At 37.9% G+C, this 13157-nt stretch overlaps 1 protein-coding gene across 6 annotated transcripts in view; it reads right to left on the minus strand.

Moving 5' to 3' along the window:
* Positions 1-13157, minus strand: part of Kcnh7 (potassium voltage-gated channel subfamily H member 7) — a 452259-nt gene that overhangs the window by 147132 nt on the left and 291970 nt on the right. For all 6 annotated transcript variants that reach the window (XM_021193570.2, XM_029536503.1, XM_021193568.2 and 3 more), the window contains exon 3: positions 12460-12615. In XM_021193570.2, coding sequence (XP_021049229.2) covers positions 12460-12615 — 156 coding nt within the window. The remainder of the gene's footprint in view (positions 1-12459; positions 12616-13157) is intronic.

Consider the following 13157-nt stretch of genomic DNA (forward strand, 5'->3'; position numbering starts at 1 on the left):
TCAGTACCGATCAACTAGCTATACTGAATAATGAATGATAAATGGATCAGTATAGCCAGTACCGCGTTGGTACTAGTTATTAAAACAAAACAAAACAAAAAACAAAACAAAACAACTCAAGACATTTCCCTAGACCCTAGAGTCCACTGGCAGACTTAAAATAAAGCTGAAGCTAAAAATGGGGTCCTTTAAAGGAGAGGTGCCAATGCACAAATTGGGATCTTGTAGCCATGAGTCTCAGTATGCTGCATGAAGGTTAGGGGGCAGGTAGGGCTGCAGCAAGGCATGAGAACAGTCCCAGCAGCAGCAGCAGCTGCAGCTGCAGCACCATGCTCCTCTCTGAACATGTTAACATTGCTGCCAGTGTCTGTCTGCATCATCATGACAGCAAAGGAAGCAGTCGACAGATTTGGACAAGGGAGATAAGTAAGAAGACAAGGTAGTGAGATGGACTGTTTTTAACCACTCAAGGTTAATATCATTCAGTAAGGAGACATGGGGAGTGAATGGAGCACACCAACATTGCAGATGCTTTAATTAGATCTCCATGTGCTTAAAATAACCCCTACATCAATAAGAGCATGATTTTTACCATACTGTTATTTAGCCTCTCTTGGGTATATATACATCTCCCTCTCTCCAAATGCCAAGTTAATCAATTCAGGTCTCTTGGAAGTGATAACATCTTAACTTATATTGATTCTGGATGATGATATGGCCATCATGCTGACGGGAGCTCTGAATTGAATGTTCAAAACATGAATGAGAAATAGTCCAGTTGCCCAAAAGCTATAGGACTACAGATTGTCCCTGATTTTCATGTTGCGAGGTAACAAAATATTCCATAGGATGCGCACAAGGAGCCCCTATGAGGTATGCTTTTGCTGATCTGGATGTTGATCAACATCTATTCTTAACTAAGTACATAGTTTTGTTTTTTAATCACAAGGACTTCCTTTGATCTCAGATATATGTTTTTGTCTATATTATAAGGAGACTATGGCAAAATTTAATTAAAGTTCTTCTTTATTTGTTTTTCCAACAATGTCATGGTTCCTTTTTTTTTTCTATATTAAATGTAATCCTTAAAGAAGAGACTTTCAAAGGAAAGATGAAAATAAACATTAGTAACATTGTAAAACCTTTAATTGAATTGCACTGAATAACAGATGGTTTCTATAGTAATGTGTGCTGGTTAGGGAATTCTGTATCAAAATTGCAGCTTCTCATCATTGAATTAAGAATGACTTTCAGCTCCAGTGGAGACTAGCGAAAGCATGGTGGAAGCCTTTCTGCAAATAAAACACACAGAGCATTTCTTTGTTTCATACTTGCTTGGGGTCAGAAAAAAGACACAAATTTGAGGAGGTAATATAGCTGTTGAGATTAATGTATGCTTTATGTGTGAATTATCTTGAGTGAGTCCAAAACATATGAATATGGTCTTAGTGGCTTAAATTAGACAGAAAAGTACCTAAATTATCAAATGGTATTTTGTATGTATAAATTTAGATTCAGTTGAAGTTTTAGGATAACTTAAACTTTCAGTAAGAATAACAGTAAAATTTGCCTCAGAAGATATAATGTTAACCATTTTTTAAAATGATGGGATATTTTTAAGATGATTATGTGAAAAAGTTCACTTCTGAAAGTTGCTATCATAATAAATATTTGAAGTCCTTTTATTATATAACTTACATTTGATTCACTTAAAATTATTTTATTTGTATTAGTTAACTTAAACCATGGTGCCAGAATGATGTGTTTGATATATACAGAGCAATGAATTTCTGTGCTTCTGAGTCAGCAGTTCTGATGTTTTAGGCAACAAACAGATATTATAAAGAAGAGAAACAGCAGACTACTGTAATCTGTGTGCTGCAGTGTTTCATGTAATATTGGAGAAAAGAAGCCGGAAAAAGAAATTACAAAGCTTGGATGATTAGTTAATGATGACATCCGTGATGATCAAATAATTCTGAGTGAGAGAGACAAGAGATGCTAAGACATATTTAACTTGGAAGGGTAAAACCTCAGAGGTAACAAAATATTCCAAAGAACATACCCAATGGCTACTGTATATATGAAGCTCTAAGACCGTAGTTCTCAACCTGTGGGTCGTGACCCTTTTGACAGGTATTGTATGACCCTTTCACAAGGGTCATCTAAGGCCATCAAGGAAGTGAGCATATACTGCTGAAACAACTGCTCACTTTAAAGGTGCAGTGTGGGAATGGAACTCACCTATGTAGAGGACCATCTAGATCATAAATATAGAGAGCTCAGCTAGGCTGCTCTGTGGAATGATGGGGAAAGTGGAAACAGCGATACATGTGTGACTCAAACACCCACATCAAGAGGCAAATAATAGAAACCAAGAAAACCCAAGTATACACAAAACTTAAGGAAATAGGTGCTGAGCACAGTGAATAGAGTAACATAGGCTTTGTCAAGAGGATGGCTAGTAGTCTGTGCTGGCTTGTAAGGAACATTTGGGGTATGTAGCTAGATACTCAAAAGAGAGACAGCCAGATATCCTAATTTTAATGTGCAATATCCAATTTTTAAATGTTGGCAACAAATTCAACTAATTAAAACTTTAAAAAAAAACCATGATGTGATATAAACAAAATGTGTCTGTTGAAATGCAGGGTATTTATTCTCGGCAGCTTGAGTATGAGCAACAGAGGAAGGAGCCAGGGGAAAACATTGGCATGGGAGGGAGACACTGGGGAAGATGGCTTTGAAGGAGCAGGATAGCAGATCCTTAGGGGTTTATGTAAGTTTCACTTAGGATCTGCCAACCAGAAGTGGTCTATAGTTGCTGAGGAATTTCCACTCAATGACCTCCTTCACCTCTGCTGTGGGCACAAGAAGAAAAGTTTTCTTTGGTGCAAGATAGGAATTGATTTAAGGTCAGAGTCATAAGAACTATAGAGAAGGTTCGAAGTGACTTCCCTAGGTAATGGGAGAAATGGGAGAAAATCAGAAAAAGAAAAAAAATCATATAAAATAGAGACTTGAAATGTGTAGTCAATTAATATCTTGATCAGATAATTTTTCTAAGAATAAAGAGAACTTAACTGGGGCTTGTAGTTTTTTAGAAAATATACCCAAATTATAGTACAAACAAAATACACCATTTGATAGTGAGTGATGTAGATTTAAATTTAGACTCGCAGGATTACATTGATGAAGGAATCTAAATGTTTGAGACTTGCCTGATAAGATAAATGTTAGAGAAACTTTAAGATCTGATCAAACAAGTTAAAAATGCATCAGTTTTTGTTAACATATGATCTTAGTTTATTTTCTGGTTGCTATGACAAAATACCCTTATAAAAGTTAGTTAGGAATGAAAAGTTTTATTCTGGATCACTTTTCAATCACTGTCTTAAATGATGGGAAATTATGTATAATCAGAAAGCAAACAGCACTAAGTGCATGTGGTCATCTCATTTACCCCCTTTCGGTAGTCCAGATCCTATCTCAGGGAATGATGCCACCCTCAGTGGGCAGGTCTCCTCACCTTAACCAAATGTAGGTAATACAGGGACAGCATGCTCCAGAGGTGCCCAAGACCTATTTGCTAGTGGATCCTAGTTCAAATCAAGTTGACTAGTGTGATTATCGCAATCAAGAGTTTTGTTCAAATGAATTTATGAAATTCTTGGGCAAATGGATGTATCTGGAGGATATCATCCTTAGTGAGGTAAGCCAATCACAAAAGAAGTCACTAGATATGCACTCACTGATAAGCGGATACTAGCCCAGAAACTTAAAATACCCAAGATACATTATGCAAAACAGAAGAAAACCAAGAAGGATGACCACTGGGTGGATAATTCATTCCTCCTTAGAATAAGGAACAAAATACTCATGAAAGGATATAGGTACAGAGTCAAAATTTAGAGCTAAGATGAAAGGATGGACTATCCAGAGACTACCCCATTCGGGANTCCATCCCATCATCAGCCACCAAACCTAGATACTAATGCTCATGCCAGCAAGATTCTGCTGAAGGGACCCTGATATTGCGGACTCTTGTGAGGCTATGCCAGTCCTGGCAAACACCGAAGTGGATGCTCACAGCCAGCTATTGGATGGAACACAGGGTCCCCAATGGAGGAGCTAGAGAAAGTACCCAAGGACCTGAAGGGGGCTGCAACCCTGTAGGTGGAACAACAATATGAACTAACCAGTACCCCCTGAGCTTGTGTCTCTAGCTGCATATGTAGCAGAAGATGGCCTAATCAGCCATCACTGGGAAGAGAGGCCCCTTGGTCTTGTAAACTTTATATGACCCAGCACAGGGCAAGGCCTGGGCCAAGTAGTGGGAGTGGGTGGGTAGGGGAGCAGAGGTGGGGGGAGGGGTATAGGAAACTTTCGGGATAGCATTTGAAATGTAAATAAAGAAAATAATAATAATAAAAAAAGATATGATTTTTTAAAAAAAAGAGTTTTGTTCAATTTTAGATTCCTGAATGTTCTGAGGAAAGTTTTAACAAACTCTATCATTTCAATTTTTAAGACTATTTTACATATGATACCTAAAAGAAAAAATTAACTTTGTATTTTATTGGTATTTATTTGTTAAATGGATCCACTGTACAATATTTGCTAATTTGATAGGCATACTCACAAATAAAAGAATTTTCTTATCCACATGTTTCACTAGAGGGGCATGAATCTTCTATTTGTGTCTGATACTGTATCCTTCACAGATAATATTGTGAAAATTTACTTATTTTGGAGATATGATTACTTTTCATATGTTGGGGCTCCATAATCTAAAGTTAGTATTTTTTTCTGAGAATTCTTATTATTCTAGTCCCTAAGAAGTCTCCCTTTTTATAACATCTCTTTTTCTATTGTACAGATAACATTTTTCCTTTCCCTTAATAGTCTCAATTTAATAAAATCTGCACTTTTAAGAAGACAAATAATTTACAGAAACATGTGTCTTTAATAAACAGTAAAGGGACAATTTTCTCCTTTTCTTTTTTCCTCTTTCATTCTTTATCTCAAAATTATATTCACCATATTTCCATAAGAAATTAAGCACTGACAAGAGAAAAATATGACATAAATGTATTTTAGTGTACTTAACATATATTTCAGTGAAACTAGAATTTTTAGCTAGTTTCATTGACCCACATGTTGGTAATTGGATTGTAGGCTTCAAATTAACAATCTCACTATTTATTCTACCATCTCAGCTTCTTGTTGAGGTCTTTAACTAGAATTTGAGCTTCTTGATGGAAAGTTCCAAATAAAATTATCCAATTCTATTCTAGGAACCCAAAGTCAAGATGCCTAGCTAAATTATCTTGGCTTCTATTAAACTGTCTACTGGTATAAATGTTCTCTTCCAGGTGTTTATCTTAGCTTCTGTTAAACTGTTTGCTTGCACAAAACTTCCTCCAGCAGATGCAGAGGAATATACCAGAATGTGGTTTTTACCTTAAAGACCCTTGCCCTAAATGCTCAGGCTACACTTAAGTCCCACCTCGCTGGAATGAAGAGTTTTATTTGTCTATAAACTGTGCTTGAGTAGACATCTCTAGTGGGCTCCCCGTAAAACACGTGTTTTTCCAAAGAGATCTGCTTGTTAAATCAGGCAGAAAAGTATCCAAATCTCATCTTTTACCCTTCCTTTTTTCCTTCTTTCCTTCTTCATTTCCTTCCTCCAGATCTTCCCCACTTCTTCCATGGCTCCCTTTTTTCTGTCTCTCTATTAAAAAATGTTTGAAAGAGCCAAAGCCATTATTTTGTACTGACAGTAAAATTTTACTCTCAAAGGAATAAATCATTAGGGTTTGTCAGAGATGAGACATATTATGCAATGTTATCAAGCAAAATTTTGGTCTTTTGAACTTTTCTGCTTGATTTAACAACCAATTCTTCAAAGTCTGACACAACGTTAAGGGAAATGAAGGACAAAATGACAGAGGGTGTGAATGAAATCAGTGCCCTGGCTGTAAATAGTAAGACTTTGAGAAGCCATAGAAACAACTATATCTGCATATCTTTCACACTCTCCAGTGATTTCCTGTGTGGATGACAGTGATACCAGAGGGGAACCACACATATTCACAAAATAAAAAACAGAATCTCTACTGGCCTTGCCAGAACTTTCCCATGACATGCTAACTGAATAAAAAATGCCATAGACCATGTTTGAATTCTGGGAGCTGTTAAGTAGAATTCTATTTAAGAAACCAAGGTGTCTAGAAGGTCACAGTTGTCAGGGATGCGGGAGGCGGGAGGCTCCCGGGACCTAATGGGGATACATTAGCCAAAATACCCAACAATGGGAAGATAGTAGAGACCATATTCAGTTGATAGGCACGGCTTCCGGTTAAAGGATGGAGCCACACACCCATTTCAAAAATTTTAACCCAGATTTTTTTTTCCTGTCTAAAGGAAATTCAGGGACAAAGAGTGGAGCAGAGTCTGAAGGAAAGGCCACCCAGAGACTGCCCAACCTAGGGATCCATCCTATCCACAGACACCAAATCTTGCTTGCTGATGGCAAGAAGCTCTTGTGGACAGGAGCCTGGTACATCTGTCCTCTGAGAGGCTCTATCAGCACCTGACCAATCACAGATGCGGATGCTTGCAGCCAGCCATCAGACTGATTATGGGGATACCAATGGAAGAGTTAGGGGAAGGAACTAAGGAGCTGAAGGGGTTTGCAACCCCGTTGGAAGAACAACAGTATCAACTAACTGGAACTCCCAGAGCTCACAGGGACTAAACCACCAACCAAAGAGTATACATGGAAAGACCTATGGCTCCAGGTGTATATGTAGGAGAGGATTGCCTTATCTGGCATCAATGGAAGGGGAGGCCTCTTATGGAGGCTCCATGCCCCAGTGTAGGGGGATGCTAGGGTCGTGAGGCAGGAGTGGGTGGATGGGTGAGGAAGTACCCTTATAGAGTCAGGGGAGGGGGAATGGGCCAGGGGGGTTAGGGAGCAGAAACCTGGAAGGGGGACATTTGAAATATAAATAAATAAAATAACCAAAAAGAAAAAAGAAACCATGGTGTCAATTCAACATTTGTATTTCAGTTTTAAATGAATGGATTATCTTTTTATTTCCTTAAATCCTACCCTCTGCTATGGTGTGGGTGTGTCCTCTATTTTTTTACTTCCATTCAGATGAAAGGCTATACCAGACACTATTCCATTGGAAAAATGAAGTATAAAGTATGTATTCATTCTTTATGTAGGCAACCTAATGTTCATGGATATTCACACATACAGCTATCCATGGTAGGTAGTGGTGAGTATCACTGAAGTTTACTCTCACAGACCATTCACCAGTGACTGAATGGGATAAGTAGAGAATATAAGTTGAAGTAGATTATCTCCTTAAAGGCATAATTTTAGGATTAGATCTTTTATTGTAGATTAATTTGTTTCAATATATATATTTTGGAAACTTGATGAATTACTGATTTTTTTTTCCAGAAAAATTTTCAAATTTGCATTTTTCAGGGTAAAATTTCAGGATATTGGTATTATATTACATTAATATATTTGTTCCTTCTTTGCTTTAAGAGAAAATTAAATTTATATTGCTATTTATACTTGGCAAAGAAGTAATTTGATACTATGATAAATATTTAATTGTTTGATTTAGTATTAGGCTTGGGTTTTACTTACAGGGGGAAACATGCTGTAACTCACAGACCACAGGCTTCACACAGCCAGGATAACAACGAATAAAACCCCATATGAAGCAAACCATGCCATAAAGCATTATGCTTTGTTTGTTTTTAGGTTATGGTGGTGGTAGTGACGTGTGTATATATGTGCATGCATCTTTGTGTGTGTATGTGTTTGTTCACACATATATGTGTGTATGAAATTAAAAAAAAATCCACTTTGTGATTGTCAAGCTTGAACTTTGTAGATTACAGTGCTGAATTATAATGTCAGGAAATTGATAGTGGGCTTAGGGTGATTGTTCTTTCTGTGAACTACAAACACACACACACACACACACACACACACACACACACACACACACACATACCCCACACACATGAATGAGTGGCTTTAATCTACCCCCAGAACCCATGTGAAAAATCTAGATGTAAGAGCTAGGGAAACAGCTTATGGATAAAGTCTTGTGTAAGATTGGAGTCCTGAATTCTGACCCCCAGAAGCTGTGTGAGAAACAGGTGGACATGGTAGCCACTGCAGCACTCAAGACAGAGACAGATCGCTAGGGCCAGCGAGCTGCTTAGTCAAGCAAGAACTGCTAAATTCGAAGTTCATTGAGAGACCTCAGTTCGGTAAATAAAAAAATGATTGGGGAAGACACATGATGTCAACTTCAGGACCCCCACATTGTATATACACATGTGCGCATACATACAGAGATGATCACACACACACACAAACACACACAGTGAGGGAGAGAGAGAGAGAGAGAGAGAGAGAGAGAGAGAGAGAGAGAGAGAGAGAGGATTGCAATCTCAACACTGTGGAGGCAGAATCAAGATTTCTTGGAGCTTGATAATAGCCAGTAAGGCCCAGGTCCAGGGGGAGACCTGATCTTAAAACTAAGGTAGAAAGTCACAGAAAAAGTTACTAATATTAACCTGTGGCCTTTATACTTATCCATAGCCCCCTTCTAGGGTTGAGCATGACTGTCAGCACTGGCTTTTTGAAGAATGGTTTTATTTTATACATATTTTTATTTAATGCACATAAAGAGTATAGGATTTTTAAATCACTATTATTAACATTTTTGATGTCTTCCAGCATCTCTTAGACAATATAAGATATATAAAATCCAATTTTCATATTAATATCTTTCAACCATAGAAATCAATAAGGGAGAGGTTAAATCAATGTACCCATAAAGCATGGGCACAAAATTGTTAATGTGATCGCTTCAGACTTCAATGTTCATGTACACCTAGAAATGATCAACTAGGAAAAGAGCAGCAGAATTTGCTAAGAAGGGCACAGGGCAACACAGAGAACAGAACCACACAGAGTCTATGTGGGGAAAGTGGAGGTGTGCGTCCAAGAATGGTGAACTGCACTCTGAAGAGGCCCCTTGCGGAAGAGTGCCCATACAAGAGAAGAAATAGGAAGTGCGTGAGATGGCCAGATGGCTATTTATATAAGACTGTAGATCCCAAACCACTCGTGTGGTCAAGGAGGTTGGCACTGACTCCTTGTCAGCAACATTTAAAGGAAGAAAAGAATGAATGGACGACTGGGCATAGGACAAGCCAAATGCAGGGCAATAGCCAACTTGGAGCTATCTACCAATGCTGTCCTTCTAGCATTGGTGCTGCAGAAGAACAGTGTCTTTATTTGTCACTCATCCATTTCTATGAGAAAATACCATGGCCAAGACAACTTATGGGAGGAAAGGATTATTCAGGTTCATACTACTAGAGGGATAAAGGTTGATCATAGGGGGAAGGAAACTGGCATGGCAGCTGGAGCAACAAGATCAAATATTGAACCACAAATACAAGAGAAAAGTGAACTAGAAATTATCTGAGTCTTTAAACTCTCAAAGCTTATCACTCAAGACATATTTACTCCAGTATGGCCATATGCCTAAACTTACCCAAATTAACTTACTCAGACTACCAACTGGTGACTTAATATTTAAATGCCCAAGGCTTTGGGGAACATTTATCATTCAAACTACTACCATGTTAAATAAAACTGTGATCTGAAAACACTTTGCAAGAATAAGTCTTATTTAGTAAGTTATGGGGAAACTGAAGAAGATTGTGTGACTATTGATTGTACAGAAGCTGTTGGCCCCTGTGGTTGAATTAGGGAAAAACTGGAAGAAGCTGAGGAGGAGGGCAACCCTGTAGGAGGACCAGCAGTCTCAATTAAACTGGACTATCCCCCACAGAGATCTCTTAGACACTGGACCACAAACCAGGCAGCATATACCAGCTGATATGAGCCCCACCCCTCAACACATATACAGAAGAGGACTTCTGGGTCTGGGTTCAGTCAGAGATGATACACCTAACCCTCAAGAGACTGTAGGCTACAGGGAGTGTAGAGCTCTGGTGTGGTGGGGGTGAGGGGTTGGGGACATCCTGTGGAGATGAAGAGGGGAGGAAATATAGGATGTTGAACTGTCAGAGGGAAGACTGGGAGGGGGATAAAATCTGGGGTGTAAAAAAAAAAAGATGAAATGAAATTAAAAAACAAAAAACAAGACAAAAATTTACTAGAAATAAAAAAAATGGAGCAGAGACCGAAGGAAATGTCATCCAGAGACTACCACATCTAGGGATTCATTCCATCTGCAGACACTGAACCCCAACACTATTGCTGATGCCAAGAAGCTCTTGTTGACAGGAGTCTTGTATAGCTGTCCCCTGAGACTCTGCCAGTATCTGATCAATACAGATGCAGATACTCACAGCCAACCATCAGACTGAGCCCAGAGACCCCAATGGAAGAGTTAGAGGAAGAAATGAAGGAACAGAAGGGGATTGTAACCCCATAGGAAGAACAACCAAATCAACTAAGGAGACCTGCCCTCCCCGCCACCCTGCCAAGAGCTCCTAGGGACTAAACCACCAACAAAAGAGTATATATACATTGAGGATCTGTGACTCCAGCTACATATGTAGCAGAGGATTGCTGTATCTGGCATCAGTGGGAGAGGAGGCCCTGGATTCTTTGAAGGTTTGATGCCCCAGTGTAGGAAGATGCTAGAGCAGTGAGGGAAGAGTGGGGGGGCACCCTCATAGAGGTAACCGGAAGGAGGGATGGGGTGGGGGAGGAGGAGAACAGGAAAAGGAGCAAACATTTGAAATGTAAATAAATAAAATAACCAATAAAAAAGATAAAAGGAAAATGTATAGGAAAAGGAAAAAAAAAGGAAATTTAAGATGAAAACAAAAATAAGAAATTTAAAAATGTCCCATAACTAACAAACTAGACACTAACACCAAAAAAGAAAGAGCATTGGGCAGGAAGAGAAAAAATATGACTAAGTTTGAATGGCTTGTCAAACTATAGGAGTCTAATGATATAATCAAAACTAATAAGTCTAGTAGCTGACTACTGAAGATATTTAGGAACACTGACAATTTCAAAGAAATATATTATTAACTAAAATTATATGGCTGGAAGGGCAGGAAAGGACCTTTGAGATAATTGTCTTCTTGCTTGATGTAAGGCATCCATGATGAGAAAAAATTAAGGATCACGACCAAATCTATCAATTCAACAAACTATGTGATTGCAGATATGTGGCATCTAATAAACTACTTTAAAAAACAACAATTAGGAATGTAAAAATGTTAGCAAATATAAAAAGAGATGTGTGTGGACTGGGAGACCACCAAGCATCAACTTAATAAAGTGGAATAGATCAACATAGACTATGTCAGCACAATAGAGAACAATCAATTCTGTCAATAAACATGCATTCTCAGCAGAGTTGTAATCGAATGAAAAGGAAGTATAACTTCCCAAAGAGTATCAAAAGGCAAACATCAAACACTATGAAGTGATAAAACTAAGACAAATATTAAAATTTATTTTAAAATGCCACAACCAAAGCGAAAAAGATTCATTATGTCATGAATTAAAGTACATGAGACTGAGTTGGAAAACTATTAAACAAAACAAACAGAATATCCTCTAACTGTGTGAACTACCTTGCTCTACCAGGATAAAGTTATTTCTTTGAAGTATATTTTTAAAGCATCTTTTATAGGCTTATTTGTCCATTATTTTAAGCTGAGATAATATTGTTAAATGTAAAAGCTGGTAGTTTATCAAGCAATACAAATCCTTTGAAAACCTCATATGAAGTATTATTTCTAATATCTAATGCTTGAAAACAACTTAAGTGTTTTCAGTAAAGTATTGGTAAAATAGGCGGCATGGTGGCGCGCACCTTTAATCTCTGTGCTATGGAAGAAGATGCAGTGAGTTCAAGGCCAACCTGGTTTACATACTCAGTTAAGAGGCCATCCAGAGCTATACAATATGACCCTGTCCTTTTTTCTTTTTTTGGATATTTTATTTATATTTCGAATGTTATTCCCTTTCCCTATTTCCCCTCCAGACACCCCTTATCCCATGCCCCTCCCCTCTTCTATGAGGGTGTTCCCTCACCTACCCACCAACTCCCATTTCCCTGCCCTCACATTTTCCTACACTGGGGCATTGACCTTCACAGGACCAAGGGTCTCTCCTCCAATTGATTTTTTTTTTTTGAAGGCATTGGTAAACTACATGATGCTATATGCAAGTCATATGATGTTCAAAGAGGATGATTAATTTTGTAAAGTATCAAAGAATAATAACACTAGCTATGTTTTTCCAGTATAAACTGTTTATATTTCCTATGTGAATACATTTTAAGAACTGACATGCAAATGATTACAGAAGTAGTAGAATGCCACGACTTTATGGACATGTGACCTTTTACTTACGGTTTACAGTTTTGACTGGTAATATCGGGTTGACTCTCTCTGGAGTGGCAGCATTGTCTTCATCTGTTACATACTCAAAATTAATGATGAACATCATAGCCACACCCTCTTGGTTCTTTACTGGGATTATGTGTGTGTTACAAATAAAAGTGGAACCTAAGGAGAGGAAAAAGAAACATCAGATTAAAAATATACCTTCTGTGTGAACTACCAGTAAAAATAAAATTGAAATGTATTTCTATAAAAATTTGGTTGAAATAATCTCTGACATTCGATAAAATAATTTAACTTTTATGCAAATATATACTTTATATATACACGTAAAGAGTACACAGTGCAATCCAGTTACTGCTACATTGTAGAACAATATCAAAATTCATTAACTTTTACCAATAACTTTAATAGCTAATATATGAAAATATTTTTAAGATTCTAGAAACACGACCAGCCATGTCCTACATATTTGCATTAAATCTGTGTCTATATGAAACAGACTTCTATAAGCAGTGAAGAGATGCTGCTCATGTTATAGTATCCGTTGCAAGCAAAAGAAGCAGTGAATAAAGCCCTTTCCTTCCTGCATCATTGTTCATGCTACCAGAGCTGAGAAACGAAGCTATTGCTGCTGCTGCTGCTATAGATGGAGGATGAAGGGTTTGGGGGCAAGAGACTGAACTACACCTTATGATTTGTTAAGT

The sequence above is a fragment of the Mus pahari genome, chromosome 3 (genome assembly GCF_900095145.1).
Source record: "Mus pahari chromosome 3, PAHARI_EIJ_v1.1, whole genome shotgun sequence".
NCBI lineage: Eukaryota > Metazoa > Chordata > Mammalia > Rodentia > Muridae > Mus > Mus pahari.